This window comes from Triticum aestivum, unplaced genomic scaffold, assembly GCF_018294505.1.
Source record: "Triticum aestivum cultivar Chinese Spring unplaced genomic scaffold, IWGSC CS RefSeq v2.1 scaffold11507, whole genome shotgun sequence".
NCBI classification, from domain to species: Eukaryota; Viridiplantae; Streptophyta; class Magnoliopsida; order Poales; family Poaceae; genus Triticum; species Triticum aestivum.
The window spans coordinates 41,198-51,758 of record NW_025227252.1 but is presented as its reverse complement, the minus strand read 5'-3'; the positions used below and the strand labels follow the sequence as shown (position 1 = coordinate 51,758).

The window sequence follows — 10,561 nt, the reverse complement described above, 5'->3', positions numbered from 1 at the left end:
TTAGCTTTTATTTTGTTTTCTTTCTTCTTTAAGGCTAATACCAATGTCACTAATTCATTCCTTTTTGAAAAACTTATCTTTTGTGAAACTTTCACTGGAGTATATGCCTACTCTTGCATATTAAAAAATAAATAAAATTTTCATGTAAATTATGTCATTTATTTATTTATTTTTATTTTTTATTTCTTTTATAGGGTAATACCTATGCTGCTAATTCATTCATTAATAGGAAACTACTAATTCATTGGTATTTCCACTGATTCATTCATTTTAATGGTAATTTTGTTTCTTTACTTTTATTTTTGTTTGTGTATTCATTAGGGTGACACCACCACGAGTATTAGAGTTTCAGGCAACCGATGTTTTTTCTTATTTCAGTTATTAGGTTAACAACTCACACTAACTAAAACCATGCAACTCATGCAATCACCATCCTGATTATTCTTCAGGCTTGGAACTGTGTATGTTACCATCTGTAAAACAGTTTTCTGTTGAAATATTTGTACTAAATCGCCGGGAGTGGCCATGTGTTATTGGGTTCCTTCCACTGCCCATCACTATGCATTACAGGTTGTGATGCTTGTGGTTAGGTTGCATGTGGCAAAGCTGACACTGGACGTATAGGTAAGAGATGTCGGGTTGGGGCCGGAAAAGAACATCCAATCCACCAGAGCCAATGCTTGTGATAGATTTCGCACGTTTTAGGTCAGGTCAGGACGACACATGAGTAGGCTCGGGTTGCGATTCGGCAAACACGTCAATCATTGGAGAGATGAAAAATGGTGCATTTCACCCTCCTTGCCGCTCAACTATAATGAGTATGGGGTCACATATTCGATTGAGCCAAAAAATCAGTCGACTGACCACTAGTCGCTCCATATCTTTATTGTTTTCTCATGCTATGCTGTCAATTCCTCAAAAAGAATTGTTCAAAGAATTTTAGTCCTCTAAGGCAAAACCATGTATTGTGATGGACGTCTATGCCTTGCTTCTAGCGAGATCAACTGTCGTCTGCATCAAGCAGATCGTTTAGCGGACTGGCCTAGTAGGTTTACGTTCATTAGTTTCCTTCATTTGTTAGTTTTTTTCATAATTTTTTACTTTCGTTTATATGTTTAAATATTGTCAAATGATTACTTTACTTAATTTTTTATCATGCTCACCACATAATAAAAATGCTCATGAAATTTAAAATTTTATCTGCGCATTTTTAACAACGGTACATATAGTTCAAAAATGTTCGTGCCATTTTAAAGACGTTCACAAGTTTTGAAATATGTCCATTACATTTTTAAAATATTAATATTTTTTCCGTAATTTGTAGGAAAGTATTCATAAGTTTAAGAAATGTCCACACTTTCAAAATTGGTTCTATGACGTTTTAAGAAAAAAAATCATGAAATGTAAAAAATTGTTCACGCAGTTTTAGAAAAGAAATCGTAGCATATAAAAATGTTCTAACACATAACAATATGTTTTCATGTTTTATAAAATATTTATGAAATTTTTGAAAAATGTTCAAACTTGTGTTGTTCGCGGTGTATTCCAAAATCGTTAAATGTGCATTTTACTAATGTTTAACATGTATTAGGATAAAGTTCAACGTGTAGTTGAAAAAGTTTGAGCGTGTATACTTAAAATGTTCAACGTTTATTAAAAAGAATGATATGTTTTTTAAAAACAAAAAGAATAAATGGAACAAAAAGGGAAAACATAAATAGAAAACCAATGGAGAAACACAAAAAAAAGAAAAGGAAAAAACCACACGAAAGATTCTGAAACCTGTCTGTATCGGTCCGTTGAAACTTTCCGGACCTGCACAATTTGGCCAGCCCACTGAGGCGCTCCATGGACAATAAATCTCGCGGGACATGAACGAGTTCATGATGAGCTTGTTGAGCATTTGTGGGTGCTTCATGGACAATAAATGTCTTCATGTTGTGTTTACTTCAAATCATTTGGACGGTTTGTTATGTTTACTTCAAATTATTTGGACCATTTCTTATGTTTAAATTGCAAATTTTATTTGAATTAGAATCCGGACAACGCTCAATAAGTATTTATTGGGGCCTTAAATTTCCCTTTTTCTGATTGTTGGGAATGAGTGGCTTGCCGAGATTGATGAATTTTCTTGTTCGGACCGCAGGCCCCTGGGTTGAACAAATGCCCGTCAATGCGAAGGGGGCAGATCCCGGTTGGCCCGCTTGTGTGTCTCGTTCCTCCGCCCACCTCTCCGGTGTACGGTCGCCCGCCACCGTTTTCTCTCTTCCAGCCTAGACAAGCATAAAGATGAAAAGAATGTGATGAAACGAAATGAACAAGCTAGTGAATGGGGAGAAGACCAAGTTCTTGGATTGTCCATTCAAACCGAATCAGAATCACTGCCCTAGATTTATTGCCGGGCTTCAATGAGCGACAGCATATCATATGGTGTACACGTACTCCGTCGGTCCCTGCCACAGGGTTCCAAGGTCCAGGCTAGCACATTAATCCCACGTACGGTGTCCACCACCCTCGTAAGGGCCTCTTTGATTCGTAGTATTTTGAAAACGTAGGAATAGAAAAATTATAGGATTGGATTGGCATGCCCACTTGAATCCCATAGGATTAGCAATGAGTGTTTGATGGCACAGAAAAAACAAAGGAATTGTAAAAAGAGGTTGGAGTGGATGTTAGATTTCCTATGAGATGTAGTACAAAAGATTCCATAAGAAAAATTTCTATGAGATTCAATCCTATGAATCAAAAGACCAACATAGGAAAAAATCCTAAGGATTTCAATCCTCCAGTAATCCTATAAAATTTCTTTGAATCAAAGGAGCCCTAAACCCTGCAACACCAGCAGGGGAACGGATCCTCTAACATCATGAAGGGATGTCATGAAGCTACAGTGCAATCCCAGTGCAAAACGAAGAAGGGATGTCACGGGCACTGTAGCAAAGATAATGTGCGCAATTACTGTTCATAGAAAATAAAATCCGAAATTAATTTTATTGCACCATAATTTTGTTTGTATGTAATTTTTGAAAATGTATACAGTAGATTTGTAATTTGCAAATTAATCCAAGTCATTTTAGGCTTAATCATATGGATTTGAAGAAGGGATGTCAGGGTACTGTAGCTTCCCTAACATCCTTTCGTGATGTTAGAGGATCTCGTTCCCACCCGCAGCAGCTCCAAATTAAGCTGCATCTACTACTACACAGATCGACAACGCAAAGGCCAAATGGGCACATTAGTAGCATAATTAGTACTACAAGTACTCATCATCAGCACAATCTTGTGCATCATTCAGAGTACTACTAGGAGCTACTCCTAGCTACACTAGCTAGCTTCCCTTGGATCATGAGCAGTTACCGTCTTTTGCTGAGTTGTGCCATGTGAGGAGTGCCTTTCTGCAAGACGATGAGGAGTGCAGTGCTGGCAAGCCGTGTAATCACCGTGGACCATCAATGTATCTGTGCTGCCCACATTGACAATTTGGGGCTTCATTCAGTACTCTACTCACCACATGCAGGCTCCCTTTAATCGTAAACCGCAATTAAGCTTATCCGGACCATAATTAGCGAGGACGGGCCCCTTTTTCTACGTTTGAAGTTCTGCAGTAAAAGCTGAGAGTCGTTTGTGTTGGGTACAGAAATTACTGATACCATTTAACACTTCACATGGCAAAAGCAGAGTGTGAGAGAGTGGGAACTCCATTGCGTTTAGATCATTTTCCTCATCCTGCTTCTTCCTCGTTCTGCTTCTTCCTCGCTCTGCTACTTGCCTCTGCATGCTGCTGCAAAGATCGACGCGTAATGGAGTGGAGCAAGCAGTAGCGGCGGCCGCGGCCGCAGAATTGTAGTAGCGTTTGTTCTGCAGATGGGCAAGGCTGGCAGGTGGCTCAGAAGCTTCCTGACCGGCAAGAAGGCCAAGGACAGGGGGGCAGACGAGCCGGCCGCCAAGGAGAAGAGACGCTGGAGCTTCCGGCGTCCCGCGGCGTCGGTGAGCGCCAGGGACACGAGCAGCGCCACGTCCGGCTGCCACGGCAAGGGCCAGCTCGCGTCCGCGTCGTCGCACTGCTTCTCGGAGGTGCATGTGGTGACGGTGCAGGACCAGCATGCCGTCGGTGCTGCGCCGCGCGTGGTCGCGATCACCGCGGCCACGGCGCCGCCGGAGGGCAGCGCCCGTGACGCCGAGGAAGCCGCGGCCGTCAAGATTCAGTCGGCCTTCCGATCGTACCTGGTACGTGATACTCCGTACGTACGTCCCTATGAAAATGGAGGCTACGTGCTTGTGATGTATCGTGGTTGATGGGGAGTGGTGAAACCCATGCACAGGCGAGGACGGCACTGTGCGCGCTGCGAGGGATGGTGAAGCTGCAGGCCATCGTGAGGGGCCAGCTGGTGAGGCGGCAGGCGGACATGACGCTCCGCCGCATCCAGGCGCTCGTCGCCGCCCAGAGGCGCGCGCGTGCCGAGCGACTGCGGCTCCGGCTCCTCGACGACGGCACGCCGCCGGCGCGGACGGGCCGCCGTTCGCCGCAGCATCACTGCTCCCCCCGGAAGCCACTATCCGTGGCAATGCAGGAGGAGAGCGGGAAGGGCATCGGGGAGGTGGACAGCGGCGGCGGCGCACGGCGCAACAGCTGCTGCTCGACGCCGGCGAAGGCGGAGCTGTACTACAACCAGAAGGCGTCGCCGGGGCCGTCGGGGCTGACGTCGGACTTGAGCGTGCGGACGTTCAGCGGCCGGTTCGACGAGGAGCACTACTCGTCCGCCTCCTTCTCCGCGGCGGCGTCCGAGGCGAGCGGGCGCCACCGCGGCGGCAAGGCGTGCCACGCCCACGCCGCGAGCTACATGGCCAACACGGAGTCGTCGCGCGCCAAGCATGCCCGGTCGCAGAGCGCGCCGCGGCATCGCCCCGAGGCGGCCTCGCCGTCGCGGTCGTACGAGCGGCCGCCTAGTGGGGGCGGCGGCCGGCGCAGGGCGTCCCTCGACCCGCGGGACCTCGCCGGCCAAGTGCGCGCCCCCTCGCCAAGGAGCTCCGTTGACGCGGGGCGTGTGACGCCGCAGGACAGGCCCGGCGCTTCGCTCGCCGTCAGCGAGCGCGGGTCGTCGTCGAGCACCGCGCTGCTGCTGACCTCGGCGGCCGCGGTGCGCATCGCGAAATGATGACCCTCCGCCCTCCGCAGCGAGGCGGAGCGAATGAAATTTACTGCCGGAATAAAAAGTCTCTTGTCTGTCTTGCGGTAACAATTACGGGCGGTCTATTGTGGTATTCTGGGTATGTTCAAAGCGGACCCAAACCGACGCTAATGATTTGAACTGCGTGGTTCGGACATGTTTACCCGTCAAACACGATTCTGTATCGCTACGTCGTGCAGTCGGGATACACTTTTTTGAGCAAACGTGAAACACGATTCTGTATCGCTACGTCGAGCAGTCGGGATGCATTTTTTTGAGCAAACGTGAAACAATTTGGGGATTTGCAGGAGTCCTGATAGTAGAACTCCGACACCGCCGGCCCACTCATAACCCCTTCTGGACCCTGCGCCTTCATCCTTTTATTTTCTCTGCTCCCCCTTTTCTCTTTTGCATTCGTCGCTCCAACACCCCGGCGACCCCGCTCACACTCCTGCCAGACTCGACGAGCCCGTCACCTCCAAATTTTGAAAATTGTTTGTTGCCATAACATATCAAGATTTATCAAAGAAAACTCGTTTCATAAGATAATTGCAAGATAAATTGCCGTGGTATTATGCACAACAAGTTTGCCATGGTATGTTCAAAGTAAATTGCCATGCTATTCAAATTTCTTTAACATGGTTTGTTGAACAAATTTGCCATGGTGTAAACCAAATTTCGCATGGTCCAAATTTTTTTTACCATGGTTATGTTCAAAATAAATATTTAGTGGTATGTGCAATGAAATTTGCCATGGTGTGTATCATCAAGTTTGCCATGGTGCCATACAAAAATTGTAATGTGTAGGGAAAACATTTACTTAGAAAAATGCAAAAAAAATAATCTAAAATTGTCATGTGACAAATTAGAAACATTTCCAAAATTATCATGAATACGGTAGAAAGTTCCTAAAGCTTGTAACGGGAGCATTACAAAAAGACCTAAAAAAATCATTAGAAAGACAAAAAAATGATTTTGCCATGCGATTTGTCATGTCTAGAATTGTCACGTGACAACTTTCAATCAGAATTGTCACATATAACAAGTGACATGAGACAAAAAAACATTCAATAATTGTTAAGTTGATCTAAACTTAAAAGAAAATTTTTCCATGTGACTATTAGAAACATATCCAGAAATTTAACATGTCTTATAAACCAAATAATTCAAATTTATCATCTAATCATGATTTTTTTTTGTTTTTGCCATGTGGACATTACAAAAATGTTGCCATGTGACAAGTCTGAAAATTCATAAATTGTCATTTGGACATCAAGGAGTCTAAATCCGTTTATCGAAAAAAAAAGGAGTCTAAATCCGAATCGGAGCAAGCTAGCTGAATCCTACTCTACTCGGCCATCGCCAGCCGATCGCAGCATAGATATGTAGCAGGTCGGGCCAGCAACCTGCCTGTTTACGCTCTTACGATCTGCTACGAAACGATGGGGACAGCCGTCGCCCACGCTGCGCTCCGCTGCGGCATCAAGTTCAACCCGACGCCCGAGGAGGCCATCGGCTTCTACCTCCGGCGCTGGGTCCTCCGCCAGCAGCTGCCGGACACAGCCGGCGTCATCCACGAGGCAAGGGTTTACGCATCGGAGCCCAAGGACCTTGCCGCCGCGTTCCCTCGGGTTCCCACAACCCATAACCGCTTCTTCTTCACCACGTGCAAGCGGCAGAAAGCCGGGCGTGGCTACAGGATCTCGCGCGCGGCCGGCGCCGGCGCCGGCGGATGGGCTTCGAACGGCAAGAAGACGGTTCAGAACGACGCCGGCGAGACGATCGGCTTCCTCGACACCCTTCGCTACGCGTACAAGGACACGAGCAAAGAGTCGGATTGGTTGATGGAGGAGTACCACATCTGCGGCCTGGACCAGTTCGCCGTCGACGACAAGGGGGAGGAGCGCGTCCTCTGCAGGGTCTACGTCTCGCCTGGTTCGAAGCCGGGGTCCGTCACGTACCAGCAATCTGAAGCAGGGGATCATCTTCTCCTTGGACCACGGCAACCGCAGGTGATCCACAAGTCAGCGCTCCCGCGTCCGCAAGAAGCAAGGCAGCCGCAGGTGATCCAGAAGCCAGCGCCGCTGTGTGCCCTTGATAAACGCCGCGTCGCGGTGCCTGCGACCATGATGACCACCATGCCCACGCAGCAGGCGCCAAAGAGGCCGGCGCAATCCATCGCCGAGCCGCCTCGCCCCAAGCGGGTCCGCGCTTCTGCTGCTGTCCCCGCGCCCGCGGCGTCCGCAGCAATGTCGGCGGCAGTTCGACAAGCCATCGGTGGGTGGAACTCTCCGAAGCGACCGTCCTGGTATCCTTCGGAGCCGCCGGCTTTCCTGTCGGCGCCGCCGCCTCAGCGCCATGCGGCAATAAGCCCCCATAAATCAGATCCCGCGCTGACCAAGGACATGGACGACTTCGCGAGGTCACTAGAGAGCGATCTTGAAATGGCAGAGGACCAGAGCACCATTCAACAAGGAGGCCACGAGAGCACGATCCAAGAACAAGCTGGCGACGACGAGCTGGCCAGCGGGTCGGAGTCGCAGCCCCCAGAGGTTGACATGAGCGACTTGTTGAGCTGGTTTGATTCGGACGCAGACGAGTTGGCAGAGGCCAGGGAACACGTCCAAGATGAACAAGAAGACCAGCCTGAGCCTGCGAGGACACTGAAAGGCTTGGTGGCTGACGAGCGAGGAGACGACGTGATAGCACAAGACGTGTTCGATGCGCTCGACAGCATCGGCAATGGCGATGGCCTGATCAGCGACGGTGGAGACGCGGAGGATTGGCTCACCCTGCCTCTTTCAGCCTACAATGGCATCATGTACTAAGTACAGTAGCTCGACGAACAGAGACTGTAATTTGCTCCTCCATATGTACGTACGTATCTCAACATTTGTCAAACTAATGATACCTCTCGCACGTTGCTGTGGCAATTGATTGCGAGTTTTGGTTGTATGAAAAATGGATATTTTGACATATAACATATACACTAAACCTAAAAATACGTGTTATATATATTGTATAGTTGAAAATATTTATTGAATAAGTACCATAAGAACCCAACAGTTATTGGATGGCTAGTAGGATAGTGGTACCCCAACCTACCTGAAATCAAATCCACGTGTGACGCTTTCATGTCTCATTATACATATTATTCTTTTAGTTGAAGGCAACATTTTCATCAATCTTCAAGCTCGGCAATTTCAATCCGATCTTCAATAGGCGCAATGTGCGTGCGTGTTTGTGTCTGCGTTCTAATCGGTGTTTCTAGAAAGAAAGAAAAAAGAAGTAGCATGGTATAATAATAATAATAATAATAATAATAATAATAATAATAATAATAATTAACATACATGTTGAGGTGGCCCTTTAAAGAAGGTGGCATGTGTGGTGAGATAAAATGTGTGCATGTTAAAATAAATAGAAGTGATCGGGATCAACTAATTAATAAATGCAATTCACATGCATGTTTTTTTGGGGCAAAGCATTCTCATGCATGTTGAGGTAGGCCTTTGATGAGGTAACATGTGTATGCCACGTAAATGAAAGTAATGCGGATCAACTACTTAAGTATACTAGGTACTACTTCCTCCGCTCTTAAATGTAAGTCTTTTTAGAGATTTCAATATAGACTTCATACGAAGCAAAATAAGTGAATCTATACTCTAAAGTATGTCTATACACATCCATATATACTTCATATTTAAATTTCTAAGAAGACTTATAAATGGAGGGAGTAGATGATATGTCGCATATTGTTGCTAAGATGTTTTGCAATATATTTTAGCAAGGTTGTCTAAAACATGAATATTTCAATAATAACATGATTATTAAACTTAAAACACATATTATTTATTGTGTTTGATTATTTTATAGTTGTAAAGTATTTATTATCATAATAGGACGCCAATATAGATTTGGTGCCAGATATGCGAGGGACTGGAACAAATGATTCGTTCGTTCTAAGAGGTCCGATGGAGCGAAGCTGGCCCATGGCAAGGAAAACGTGGTAGGCACAAACAAATTGTCATCAGCCAAAACCTAAAAACATTTTTCATACGTAAAAGGCATAGATTTTTTTTACAATTGTCATGTTCTAAATTAAAATTTTACCAGAGTATATTCAATAAAGATGCCAAGGTATCTACAGTAAGAAAAAATACGCCACGCTCTAATTTATAATCAACAGAAATTATCCGATGGCAACTTTAAATGGAAGAAATATTTATCTAGGTCATGTAAAATACTATAAAAATTAGGACATTATAAACAAAAAAAGTTTTTACTGATAAATCATGGCAAGATTGAGAAAAAAATGGTAACATTGCAAATTAAAGGGGGCATTGTTTCTCAAAAGAGCATTACAAATTTTGAAATTGTTTGTGTGCCATAACATATCAAGATTACCAAAAAAACTCGTTTCATAAGATAACTGCAAGATAAATTGCCATGGTATTATGTTCAACAAGTTTGCCATGGTATGTTCAAAGTAAATTGCCATGCTATTCAAATTTGTTTAACATGGTATGTTGACTAAATTTGCCATGGTGTAAAACAAATTTTTCATGGTCCAAAAATAATTTAGCATGGTTGTGTTCAAAAGAAATATTTAGTGGTGTGTGCAATGAAATTTGCCATGGTCCAAACAATATGTTTGCCATACAAAAATTGTAATGTGTAGAAAATAATTTTACTTAGAGAAACGCAAAAAAATAATCTAAAATTGTCATGGTACAAATTGTCATGGTACAAACTAGAAACATTTCCAAAATTATCATGAATAAGGTAGGAAATTCCTACAGCTTGTAATGGGAGCATTACAAAAAGACCTAAAAAAACTCATGTTTTGAAAGAAAAAATGATTTTGCCATGTGATTTGTCATGTCTAGAACTGTCACATGACAAGTTTCAATCAGAATTGTCACATATAACAAGTGACATGAGACAAAACACATGCAATAATTGTTAAGTTGATCTAAACTTAAAATCTAAAATTTTCCATGTAACTATTAGAAACATATCCAGAAATTTGACATGTCTGTTGTAGAGTGGAACCCTAAGTGAAGATCTTTCACGAATTGAAGGGGGAATCCCCAAGAACAAGATGAACACAAGAGGAACACTCAAGAACAAGTCCAATCACACATCCACTAGACCAACAAACACACAAGATCCACAAGGTACATGAACAATCAAAGGGAAACAAGATACATGGTAGAGTTCATCCCAAATCCTATGAAGGAGATGAGGGCTTGATGATCTAGATAGATCCTTCCCTCAAGGGGGTCTTGAATCCCTAAGGATCTTCTCCAATGGAGGTCTTGTACTCCAATGGAGTCTTCTCTCTCAAGAGGAATCCCACAAGGGGAGATACATGAGCTAAGCTCTATGAT

General features: G+C 44.6%; 1 protein-coding gene across 1 annotated transcript; it reads left to right on the top strand.

The window, feature by feature from the left end:
* Window positions 1-3,672: 3,672 nt before the first annotated feature.
* On the top strand, window positions 3,673-8,069 carry LOC123172669 (uncharacterized). The gene is made up of 3 exons (XM_044589612.1): window positions 3,673-4,227; window positions 4,323-4,388; window positions 6,545-8,069. Exons 1-3 carry the CDS (start codon window positions 3,865-3,867, stop codon window positions 7,994-7,996), a joined length of 1,881 nt encoding a protein of 626 aa, XP_044445547.1. The 5' UTR covers window positions 3,673-3,864; the 3' UTR covers window positions 7,997-8,069.
* The last annotated feature ends 2,492 nt before the right edge of the window (window positions 8,070-10,561 follow it).